General features: G+C 39.0%; 1 protein-coding gene across 1 annotated transcript; it reads right to left on the bottom strand.

Annotated features, from left to right (window-relative positions):
• Positions 1 to 2,393: 2,393 nt before the first annotated feature.
• Positions 2,394 to 11,088, bottom strand: LOC112273920 (uncharacterized). Its single transcript, XM_024502977.3, has 27 exons — positions 10,609 to 11,088; positions 9,873 to 10,008; positions 9,534 to 9,605; positions 9,341 to 9,412; positions 9,019 to 9,090; positions 8,794 to 8,865; positions 8,580 to 8,651; positions 8,267 to 8,338; positions 7,959 to 8,030; positions 7,775 to 7,843; positions 7,579 to 7,650; positions 7,330 to 7,401; positions 7,091 to 7,162; positions 6,872 to 6,943; positions 6,678 to 6,749; positions 6,474 to 6,545; positions 6,278 to 6,349; positions 6,061 to 6,132; positions 5,878 to 5,949; positions 5,648 to 5,719; positions 5,469 to 5,540; positions 5,208 to 5,279; positions 4,961 to 5,052; positions 4,681 to 4,812; positions 4,215 to 4,553; positions 3,737 to 4,107; positions 2,394 to 3,620 (listed from the first exon to the last, which is right to left on the bottom strand). The coding sequence occupies exons 1-27, from the start codon at positions 10,721 to 10,723 to the stop codon at positions 3,267 to 3,269; spliced, it is 2,976 nt and encodes a 991-aa protein (XP_024358745.1). The 5' UTR covers positions 10,724 to 11,088; the 3' UTR covers positions 2,394 to 3,266.
• Between the last annotated feature and the right edge of the window lie 1,473 nt (positions 11,089 to 12,561).

Genomic DNA, 12,561 nt, shown 5'->3' with positions numbered 1-12,561 from the left:
CATTAGCTTTTTACATTCATGACTTCTATCTTTAGGTTAAATGGATGTCACTATATATGCAAGTAATTTTCTTTTGCTTTAGTAACATAATAAGAAATTAAGAGTCATGTGTCACAATTTTGTTGAACTTAAGTTGGACCATATTAATGAACAACAATTCAAACTAGTTTGATCAAATTGAAGATTATTTTGTGGAAAATTTTGTAAATTTTTAAATTGAATAAGTGTCTATTATAAAACATGAGATTGGCTATTTTTTAAAAAAAATTTGTAAAGAATGGTCATATTTTATTGTTGGTTTGTTGTAGTGTGGATATTCTATCATGGCACAAAGCCTTTTGAAATGAATTCTATCTGCACACAAGTTACATTAAATGTAAATTTATGATATTCCATGTGTATATGTGGATAAATATAATATATATTTGTCTATATATTTTACAGAAAAGAATTGATAGTTTTATGAATATACAATATTGAGATGTGATTTCATGTTTTTGTCATTTTTTTTTTCTTTTAAATATATTTTAAGATGTAAAATTGATATTGATTTAAGACATGTGTGAATGTAAAGTATGAAACAAGTATTAAAAATATACATGCATGTTTGTTTGTTTGTTTGTTTTTTTTTGTTGCCTTTAGCAAATATTTGGTTTTGAGTAGTGAGCAACCTAGATTATAGGGCCTTTGCAAGGATTATTTTTATCTTGCCTTCAATCCACCACCACGTTTGATAGTTAACAACCTTTGATAATTAGTATATTTTTGCAACAAATAATATTAATTAACATGAGAAACAATGTACTTTTGTTTAAAATTTATTTAAAAGAATCACTTCAAGTTTTTATTTATTAAGTGAATATATTCTCAACCATACTTAAAGAATCCTATATAGAACATGTAGATAGATCAATAGTAGTAACAAATAATAATAATATATTAATAATAGTAAAAAAAACAAACAAATAATAACAACAACAAAAATAGATACATAAATGAATGCTAAATGGCCACAAATTTATTAGAAGTTATTTAAATTTATTTCCTATTTATAAATAAAATAATATGAAGAGTTATCAAAGTCATTAGATCTAAATACTAGAAATACTAAAAAATCTTAAAACAAAATCAAAGTACAAGAAAGGCATTTACAAAATTAAGATAGCCTCAATTTTTTGTGATTATATACTAGCTAATAAAAAGATAACATGCAAGCTTTTCAAAAAATATGAGGCTTATAGGATAAGTATTTAAATTGTAGAATGTTTCCATAGTAGCTTATTAAATCAAAAACATATTAATATTTTTATAATTTATACATGACATATCAAAGGACATTTGTAGATCCAACCAACATCTAAAAAGCATTGGCAATGTTTCACGTGTTAGATACTATCAACCTAAATTATTCCTATTTATTTCTATTTAAACATATGTGATAAATTTCATAGGAAAATCTTAATAAAATCTTTAAAAAATAACACATACTTATGTAGAATTAATTAGACAAATAATAAATAATAAGTAAAAACCAAATTTGTGATATTTTATTTTAAATGGATTTAATCTGTAAAAATAAATGCATTTGTAAAAATATGACATAAAAGATATTTTATTAAATTCAAAATAAAGGTTTTTATTATGATTATAATTTCAATTAGACAACTCAAAATCATATTAGATTTTCATTTTTATTTTTATTTTAAATAAATAGAATTAATGTAGAATTGTATCTTTTACACAATATTATTTGTGTACTTGAATGTATACACATCTATTTAATTGTATTTATGTACACAAGACCAAATTTTAATACCTAAATTTATATCTATGTTATTAAATAAAAAAATTATTTATATACATGTTAATGTTTCACATTATATATATATATATATATATATGTAGAATTAAACATACACATAATATTTTATATTAAAAATATCAAGATTTTTTGTCCTGTTTTATTTTTGTTTTTAATTAGATGGATGTTATATGTTATCAACTGACTAGATATAAATTACAGCATAACCTGGATTCAAATCAAAATAGAATTATTAAAAAAGATGTGTGATTTGCAATAATAATAATTGTATTTTTCTTCTTAAAAAAAAGGGTATTGATTTTACAAATGATTGTTTGAATATATATATATATATATATATATATACATACATACATTCACGCATATGCATGAGGAGTTTATATCTACAGATATAAAATAAAAAATCATTTCTTTGAAAAACAAAAAGATTTTGAAGTTATATAGAGGCTACTAACTACCAAGCCCTAACAATCGATGCAGACAGAGTTAAGATCACAAGGAAGCATCAAAGATAAATGTTAGCTCCATTGATAAACCTCAGTAGATGGAAGCATTGACCATGAAGAATAAATACGCAAATAAATAAGTTAATTAATAAATAAAAAGAGAAATCGAACGTTATGAGAAGACAAAAAAATCATTGAAAATCGATTGGCATTGTGCCCACAAACCAGGCACACAATGACAAAACACAAGACTGCTCTCAACTTCACCAATTTTCCACTTGGCTAAACCCTAAACCTGGGTCCATAACGAAACCCTAAATCAAGGGCAAATGGAGAGTTGACAGAGAGAAGGAAGGAAGCTGGTGTGTGTATAATTACAGCAGTTACTTCTTTTTTTGTTTCTGAAGAAGCACAATAGAAACATGATATATTTTGTTTGTCAAGGTCTGTGGCCGGCTCCGATTCCAATCCATTGTGAAGATCTACATCTCTACTCTTGACTTGACTTGACTGACTTGACTTAACTGAGTGATGATCTTTCTGTACATGTCTGTCTCGTTTTCTATCTCCTTCGCTTCCTCCTCGCATCTGCCCTTCGTGTGTCAAAATTTTTACCGACAAAACGTGTCCCGAGTGACACCGCAAGTCACACCGTTGTTGTAAGTGTTCTTGAGTCAGGATTGAGTTCTTTGATAGCTTGGATTCAAGTTAGTAGCTCATTGCTGCCGGATGAAATTGAAACTTCCATGATGTGCTCCTCCTGGGGGAATTGGCATAGTGATTGATATGCGCTTCTGGTTTCGAAAGTCTGGAAGTTTTGTTGCGACGAACCCACTGGACTGTCTTCAAATTAAACTGTTTTTTTTTTCTGAATACATGCAGCCAGAGGGGTGCCCACCTCTTGATTGAACGTCAGCCTGCAGCAGCAGATCAAGGCAGGGTGGTGCCGATTGCGTCTTTAAACATCTCAGACCAATACCCAACCTCCTGTCAGTTTTTCACAATTTTCCGGATATGACCTCCTTGAATTGGTAAAGGAGCGTATCGCCAGATGAGCTGTTACTGAGAGAAATAGCTTCGGTGTGCTTGGTGCTGTACATGTCAATGTACCGCCGCTGATTTGCAGGGAGAGAGGACTTCGACATGGGGTCGTCTGTTTCAGATTGCATTGGAAGAAGAGACAGCAGAACCTGCGATACGTCATACATTGACGGGCGATGAGATGGGTTCAGCTTCGAACACAGAAGGGCTAGCTTTAGAGTCTTCTCCAGCGCGTCCAGATCTTGGCATGTAGCTCGAACGTGTGGATGGATCACATCCTGTATCGTCTTGCCTTCTAGTTTCGACATGACCTGCGACACGAGCCAGCCATGATCTGGGTCAACTAATTCTCAACAACATTTCTTGACCATATCCACGTGTCTACTTATTCAAACGCAATTTCATGAAAGGTTGGATTAAATGGTACCCAATCGAGGAGGTTGACTTCATCGTCTACAGCCATTTTGTTCGTGAGAAGCTCCAGGAGAACGATACCAAAGCTGTAAACATCCGACTTCACGTTCAAGCGAGACGTTTGTGCGTACTCGGGATCAATGTACCCAATGGTGCCCAGAATGTGAGTAGAAGTGTGCGTTCTCGCTGCCTGTATGTTTTTCGCGATGCCAAAATCCGCAACATGTGCCTCCATATCTGCATCTAGAAGAATGTTGCATGATTTTACGTCACGGTGCACCACTTGCGGCTTACAATCCCTGTGAAGGTACGCAAGCCCCTGAGCTGCTCCGGTTGCAATTCTGAGCCTTGTGTTCCAGTCGAGCTCTGTCTTCGACACATGACCTACGACAGAGAGGTTTCCACGTTGAAACAAGGAGAAAACTTGTAGAGCAGTCGGAAAATAAACAAATTAAAATTAAAGTTTACAGATTCAGTATGAGGGCTTTTACCGTGAAGATGATCATGCAAGCTCCCATTTTCCATGTAATCATAGAAAAGAAAGTTGCCGATGGAGGACATGGAGTAGCCCCGCAGAGTGACAAGATTTCGATGTTTGATGGTGCCCAACGTCTTTAACTCCGTCTCAAATTCATGGACGTTTTGTGCAAATTGGTTGTACAGCCTCTTGATTGCAATGGGGTGGCCGTTTTTCAGGTAACACCTGTATACTGTGCTTGATCCTCCCCGTCCGATCACATACTTTTCACTAAGATTCTCTGTGAGACGCATCATCTCATCGTAAGATTGCGGCGCCATGCCTAGGTTAAGTATCACAAAACTCGGTGGACCTGTTTGCGACATCAATTAGTGCAAATTAGTATTTATGAAATTTTCCAAATGCAGTAGGTAGAAGGCGATAATTTAGGATATATGCGAACTCGTTGAATTATATTCTGGAATGAGTTAATCGTGTACCTTGAGATGTTTTGCTGGATGTTTTTATAAAAATGCGCGGTTGGGCATATCGAATAGCCACGACAGTGAGGAGGACAAGCAAGCAAAGTGCTGAAATTGTGATTCCCCATGTAGCTGATACCCCAAGTGTGCCTGCGGAGATGTTCCATTATTACTTGTATCAGGATGCTGTATTAATTGTAAGGCTCCTAATGAAATAAACAGTGGAGAACTTTGACCTGAAATCCCAAATGTTTCCCCAACGAATGAAAGAAGCTTAGCTTTTCCAGACCATACATACCTGGAGGGTGAGATTCAATGTTCATGGGCTGCAGAGGAATGAGCCCACATGAGGCACTACTATTTGTGCAAAGCAGGGGGTTCCCAGCGTAGCTGCCAAGGAATAATCAACTTCTCAGAAATCGCATGACAAGATGTAAAGCAACTACGAGAGTAGAAGTCATTTGTATCAACATTCCTAGGACGGCACATCTTAGCTGGAGAGAGTCTTTAAGTTTCAGGCAATTCATTGCTTTTCATTGATTTACCTGCTGGAAGGAAACCTTGAGAAGAGCTCGTCTTGAGGAATAGTTCCCGAGAGATGATTATAGGACAGATTCCTGCATAATGATAGGATTGAGAGATGAGCTTCAATAACTTTGAACTAGTTCGATGTCTTCACATTGAGAGCTTCACAGTCTGCTTCTTGTATAACTACCGCACTGTGGATTGTTCCTTCAAAGGAAGATTTCCAAACACTCAAACAAGAAAGCAAGCTATGAATACTCAATGAAGGGTTCGCCACTTACAAGTACTTCAAACCGAAGCATTCTTTCAGTGGCACTGGAATGGAACCTGAGAGATTGTTGTAACTCAAATCCCTGAAGTATACGAAAAAACATGTAATGATTAGCAGATACAGGCGAGTGCAATAGGATTAATGAACACCGTTGGATATGAAGGAGGGTAAGTTGTAGGTAGTGCTCACAAGTGTAGGAGCTCTAAAAGTTGACCCAGCTCAGGGGGGAGAGACCCTTGAATATGGTTATGCGATAAGTCGCTGCCAACAGCAAGTCAAAAATTAGAAACACAACACAAACCACTTTTCAAAAGCACAAAGACTCAGAAATGATAGCAGAAGATATAAAACATTATAACTAGTTCTCAATAAACATCACTTTGGACTTAATCCCACCTGAGATAATGAAGGCAACTTACAGAAAGTTCAGGCTCTTTAAGTTGCCGAACGTCATTGGAATAGTACCATTCAGTTTGTTGCCGTGTAGATCTCTGCTTTCACAAACGAATCTTAGTAGTGTTAATAAAACAAGCCAACAAATGAATACAACGCTAAGTAGTACTCTGAACTAAAGTTGAAGAAACGTTGTTTCCGAAACTTACATTGTGAGCAGATGCTCAAGCGTCGAGATTGAGGCTGGCAATTGCCCAGTTAGATTGTTATGTGACAAATCCCTGAATAGAAAATTAACGAAGTCAATGCAAAATTTAATGACCATCAAGGATGCAGAAATCACACAGATTGGATGAGGAGATTGGGCATTGAACATTTCATTCAAGTACGACTTGATTTTTATTTTATAGCAGAAACTTGACTCACAGGATGTCAAGGTTCACAATCATTCCAATCTCCTCTGGCACAATTCCGGTGAAGTGATTGGATGACAAATTCCTGGGAAATACAACCGATAGCTAATCAGTTCCTGAATCTGGACCCCGAAGCGTAAAAAAAGTGGTTGCTTTGGAGGTCATGTTTCTCCTGAAATCAGATTCACAACACCTGAAGTAGAACTCACAGTAGGGTGAGATTGGTTAGCTGTTGAAGTCCTGGAGGAATACTTCCGGTAAGCTGGTTGCCGTGCACATTGCTGAATGAATACAACAGTGTAATTGAGAATCTAAAGTGCGTGGTTAAATAAAACGCAGGATTTGAAAATGAAAAGCACCATATTTCAATTTCAATTAGATCTTAGCATAGTGGTAGGAAGAAGAATGTTTACAGAATGTTGAGTGCAGTCAATGAGCTGATGTTTTCGGGAATAGAACCAGAAAGCTGATTATCAGACAAGTCCCTGCAAGACGGACACTGGTTTAATCAGGTTATAGTTTCTAAGACGCTCCTTCCGACGACCAAAATGGAACTTTAAAGATTAACGACCTTGACGACCTGCGGAAATTAACAGTACAGACTTACAGTTCGAATAGGCCTGTGAGGTAGCTTAATTCGGAAGGAATTTGTCCCGACAAACTATTACCACTTAGCTCTCTGCAAAAGGAGGTACAAGATGTTCAGAAAACTTCTCAAATTCGGCATATCACGAGAAATTATCTGATATTCTACTTTATGGAATTCAGACACCAGCATAGATTTATTTTACTTGCAAAACAAAAGCTTAGTTGAGGATGGTCTTACAGGTAGTTCAGTCGTGACATATTTCCGAATTCCATCGGAATGGAACCTGTGATATTGTTATTGTAAAGATATCTACAAGGGAGAGCAACACGAAATCTTGCTGTCAATGCATGGACTAATCAGTGACTTCTGTGAAGCTTGATCAGGTAATGGAGCTAAATTTGTTAATAACTAAGTATTCCCACGATAACTTGGGTTAACACAGAGATTAATCAGAATACAAAATGAGTTTTACTTACAGCTTCGTAAGAGAGGTTAGATTTCCAAGTATTGGGGGAATTTCGCCTTCAAGCTGGTTGTTGCTCAGATCACTGCACGGTATCAAAGTTAAATGAGACCTTAGCAAAATATGATAATGTTTTCCTACATACACTGAGATGAGGTTAAGAATGAAGTGAATTTTCTTCGATCTTTAATGATGTATAATGAATAAGATCTTCGAAATCTTAAGCCACACAAACCGCAACATCCTAAAAATAATAACTTACAGAATCACAAGAGCTTGCATGAGCCCTAGAACGTCAGGAATTCCGCCAGAAAGCATGTTCGCTTCCAATGACCTGCAAATAGTTTCGATAACAAATGACTGAAGCTCATTATAATTGCTCTTAAATTAGAAATTTTACGCTTCAAAAATATTTACAACGGAATTCAGTACAAAGATTGAGAAAAACGTATACTTACAAGGTGCTGACTTGCAAGTAGCCAATGTTGTATGGAATCTCTCCGGAGAAATTATTATAGCTCAAGTCCCTGAAAGAATATATAGAAGGTTGAGACGTTAATATTCTGCGTTTAAAATGTCACAGTGAGTCACCAAGTAGAATGAAAATTCTGATTAGAATCCGAAATGAGAAGCATCACTCACAAGATCTGAAAGGATGTGCAATTTCCAATGCCAGCTGGTAGAGGCCCTGAAAGCCTGTTTTCTCGAACATTGCTGGGAGCCAAAAGAGTACCAAGAATTGTGTCAAGGGCTAACAAGATTTTATCTAATTTCAATTTCACACTAAACAAGGTGAACATGGAAGAGCTACATCTATGACGAAAGGTCCACTTCCTTTCTAAGTCTCTGCAAATACTACCTTCATTAGTTCTGTTCATTACAACCACCATGAAGAACAAGGAAGACATTTGAAATTCAATCAATTTGCAATGAAGGAGACTGAAGCTCACAAATAGGCAAGCTGGGTTAATTTGCACATATCATCAGATAATCCTCCTGTTAGCTGGTTTGACTTCAACATTCTGCAATATGAATGTCATGAGACCGGTGAGAAAATGGAAGGTGTCTACAAGGAACAGAAAAGAAACATTAAAGCATACACCAGCTCAGGGAATTTTAAGGAAAAAGTAAATAGAAGCTATTAACATGCAAGTGATCTTCCGATGATAGTACAGATCAGACAGTACAAAGAACCACGAGTCAAGTGAGAGAGTTCATCGTTAGCAGGAAAGAGAACAGATAGAACCATGATTTGTAACTCACAAATATTGCAACGTTTCACTCCAGTAGAGTAAGGGAGGTATGGGACCAGACAAGTTGTTTATCTGCATATCCCTGTTCAAGATCAAGCCTGTAAATTTAGTAAAGGATGATTAATTGATTGTAAAATAACGAGGATAGAGAAAATACTTGGTCATAAGTGCACGTCGTGAAGTAACCAACTAATTCCAAAATTATGCCAAGAAATTCTGCTTACAAGTGTCGCAGGTTCGAAAGGCTTGCAAAGGAAGATGGAATAGGCCCCGAAAGCTTGTTATTCCGCAAATTCCTACGTGGCAGTTAAACAACAACTCAAGGGACTTGTGGAACTTTCATTGAAGTTATCAAAAAAGAATGTCAATTTTTTTGAACCAATGAAGTCTGAAAGCAAGGCATAGGACAAGCACATAGATTTTAAATCAGAAGGTGAAACAGAACTTACAAGAATTCAAGCAGCTGCAACTGAGACAGGAGATAAGGGATCTCGCCATCAAGGTTATTCCCCGACAAATCTCTGCAGATGAGAGGAACACCTCTTAACCACTAACCTTACGCAGCCACAAGGACCCTCAAAGCAATGAACCTTGCCTGGTAACTATTCCAAAATTAAACTCGTTAAGTGCAGACGGTACTTTACGTGGTTAGGAAGTCGAGCTTATAGTCAGAACACCATAGCCACGGGCAGAGTTCAATAGTTACGGCGGGTGGTGTTAACACAGAGGAAACAAATTCAATCAAATGCGTCGCTGACAAAGAACACTTACATCCATGTCAGGCTCGTGCAGTTGCATATCTCAATTGGGAGTTGTCCAGAAATATTGTTTTGACTGAGATCCCTGCACAAGTTTATAAGAGAAGAACGTTGAGTGCTTCGTGAGGCCAAAATTTATAATGTATCTTGTGTTAACTTTCTAGGTCAGCCAAGTGCTAGTCCTACAGTTGGTGAGGGAGCCTTACAAAACTTGCAGGCTGCGCAACAGTCCTATTGACGGAGAGATTTCTCCTGCTAGAGCGTGGTCTGACAAATTCCTGTACAGTCGGAGAAAAAGCACCAAGAGGTCTCAGAGAGCCACTCCAAGCTGAAAAAACCAAGCTCTGGAAAGTCGTTTTCTTTCCAGCGACTCGAGGTTCGGATAGACTTGGAGGCCGAAACACTTGCAAATATAATCGTAACCAGCGCAGCTACGATTATTTTATATCTGTGCTCCATCATCAATAAAGTCAAAAAATCCAGAAGCTGTCTGAATCAAGAGCAGTCGAAACAAAGGTCGGATCAAGTCCGCGCGATGAACTTACAATGCAGTGACCTCAAAAGTGACGTTGTTGCAGGTCACACCCATCCACCCACAAGGAGATTGACTGTTGCTATCCCAATTAATAAGCTCGTGCTCACCATTCACGAATGCGGCCTTCAGGTTCACTAGAGCACGCACTGCGAACAACAATGCTAATCAATCCTCGGCCCAACTGGATTCTAGTACAATTTTTCAAAGTGTTGCTACCATGGACTCGGACATCACCTTAACATCCTCACACGGGGCACATTGGAGGCCCACAGAGGACCAATAAGAGTTCATTAAACTCTCGTAAGAGCTTGGAATCACATGATCTACCTGAAACGAAATTCCAAAGAAAGTGTGGTAGAGTTGTGAAGTAAATGAAGCGAAGCTTTTGAGAGCAACTCGAACAAAACCGCGTGAATGTGACCTCTTTAAATGGCTTTGAAAACCATTCACCATCTGCCGTGCCTCTACAAAAATCTATTACGAATCAAGGCTTCGAAGGGATGTTCACTCGTGGAGCTGTTTAAGGTATTGCAAGCGAGTGCTGTTAAGAGCAATGTCACACCAATAACGGCTTGGAGGCCGCCAAGTTCAAGTTCCGAGCACTGTGTATTGAAGCTGACAACCCATGACTTTATTTTGCTTGAGCCACGAACCCCCTATGCTGCAAGAAACCATAACAATGTGCAGCAAAACTAGAGGCGGCTGCGAAGAAATCGACGTCATGAGTCTTTCAAAAATTCACTAACCTTCATCAGGTAAGGATATAGCTAATGTCGTCGAGCTCCTCCGGCTGAAAATGAAAACTACAAGCGCACAGAGGACGAGCTGCTGCATTGGCCGCTGTAGTCCAGCTCTCGCCATCCTTTCTGCTGCCTCGATACAACCTCTCCCAAACCCCTCCTCTCTCTCCGAAAGCAAAAAGCCCTGGCACGTTTACGCACTCACGTCTCGAAATACTCCAGTTGCGCTCGGCATCCAGCTCCGGCATTGGATGATTCCTTTCCCCGAGCTGAGGCGTGTGGCGAAGCTCTACATAGCTCTCAAAAGCCCAACCATCAGCTGCAGCAACTGGGGAATGAGAACAAAAGAGAGTGGGCAAGAATCTCTGAGGAAGGCAATGCCGCCACAAAGAACACCTTGATCTGCTCCTATCTCACACTCGCAGCCCAGGCCTCGAAAACCAAAATCTCAGGTAGCTCTGCCTGACAGTAGCCAATGAGTAACACGGGTCAGACTAAGAGAGGACTTCAGCCAGAGAGTAGAAATATAGCCTTCCACCCCGGATGGTATTGATTCTAATCACTTACAACAAGTTACGATGAGGGAGGAGTACTACTACCCTCACTGCCAGACAGAGTCAAAGAGAACGTCGTCAATTGAATGATTCTTTGATTGACCCGCAACAACTGTGTGGAATTCACCAGCAAGTGGGCTGCTCCATTGCACTTGAGTTCACTCCCCTGAGCAACCGTGGGAAAGAGTACTATCACCTTTACCCAGCAAATTGAATAACGCTTGCATGAGTTTTTTTTTTTTTTTTTTTTTTTTTTTGGTGTACAAAATCCATGGTGTATGTATATACACCAGAATTTATGTAAGTATCAGCGAACCAACTCTTCTGTGACAGTGTCGGGTACCACCTGCAGAACTTAATCCTTTGACAGTCCAACAGACAGTACGCCCTGGAGATACAACTGATTTCACAGAGAGAGTGAAAATCAATCTCCAGAGCTCAAGTAACCTCCTCTCTGACACCATGCATGCAAGCATAAAGAGAAAAGCTCAACTGCGGTACCGTCGCTATAAAACTGTATTTCCAGATCGCAATTGAATACTGAAGAAAAATATCCAACTCCATGAAGATGGTGAACAGTGGGGAGAAGAATATTGACAAGGGTGTTTTTTTCTCTTTTCGTTTTTTGTAGGGCGGGGGGTTTGGCTCCCGGTACTCCTCTACTACCTGAGGGTCAGAGAAATTGAGGTGTGGCGTTCCCGCGCCAGGTGGGTCGGAGCGAAAGCACACCACACAGGTCCATGATTTCACAGCGGGTACGTACTCGAGGATCCCGCCTGCCATCTCTGGCCTCGCAGCAGCAGCAGCAGCAGCCATGAGAATAATTTGAATTTAGAACCCCCGCCTCTGCGATAGAGACGATCGACTCTCCAGCAAAGAGGAAGAAGCGCGAGACTGGACAGTTCTACGTTCCTCGTGATGATATCGTGAAAACTGCCTGCCCGACCCAATGCATCAATCCTCTGGCTCCCTCCCTGTTTCATTCGATCAGATCGTGCGCAGAAGTCGATCTGATGTGATAATAAACCGATATTAATTGGAAGGACTAGTAAACTTCGTCACTCTTGTCAATTCGCCCCCCGTTTTCTCAACGCTTCCGAAACATTTCTGCCAAGGCTCTCAAACCCCCCTCTTCTCATCTTCTTCTAGGGTTTTCATCGCTTTTGCAGCAGTAGCATCATGTGCATGGGACACTTCCGGCAGTCAATAATCCAAAAAAATTTCGAGCCACCGATTCGTGTGGAAGAACTCCGCGAAGCCAAGTGCTTCACTCCGACTGCGTCGACGACGAGGACGACTAGGTGGGTAAATTACAACAGCCGGAGAGGGGGCTCAAAATTAGGGTTGGGCTATCAGAGACTTACCAGAACTTTCACAGAATGGGTGTGTATCAAGCTTAGTCTGT

Source organism: Physcomitrium patens, chromosome 21, assembly GCF_059467195.1.
Source record: "Physcomitrium patens ecotype Gransden chromosome 21, ASM5946719v1, whole genome shotgun sequence".
NCBI lineage: Eukaryota > Viridiplantae > Streptophyta > Bryopsida > Funariales > Funariaceae > Physcomitrium > Physcomitrium patens.
This window is presented reverse-complemented; position numbering and strand designations above follow the sequence as displayed.

Bases quoted from the DNA above. Each gene is read 5' to 3' on its own strand.
- LOC112273920 (XM_024502977.3), bottom strand. From the start codon at position 10,723: ATGGCGAGAGCTGGACTACAGCGGCCAATGCAGCAGCTCGTCCTCTGT. The intron at 5,950-6,060 runs GTAAGTTTCGGA...TTGTGAAAGCAG, and splicing joins CTTGAGCATCTGCTCACAAT to AGATCTACACGGCAACAAAC. The intron at 5,541-5,647 runs GTGAGCACTACC...CGTATACTTCAG, and splicing joins CTTTTAGAGCTCCTACACTT to GGATTTGAGTTACAACAATC.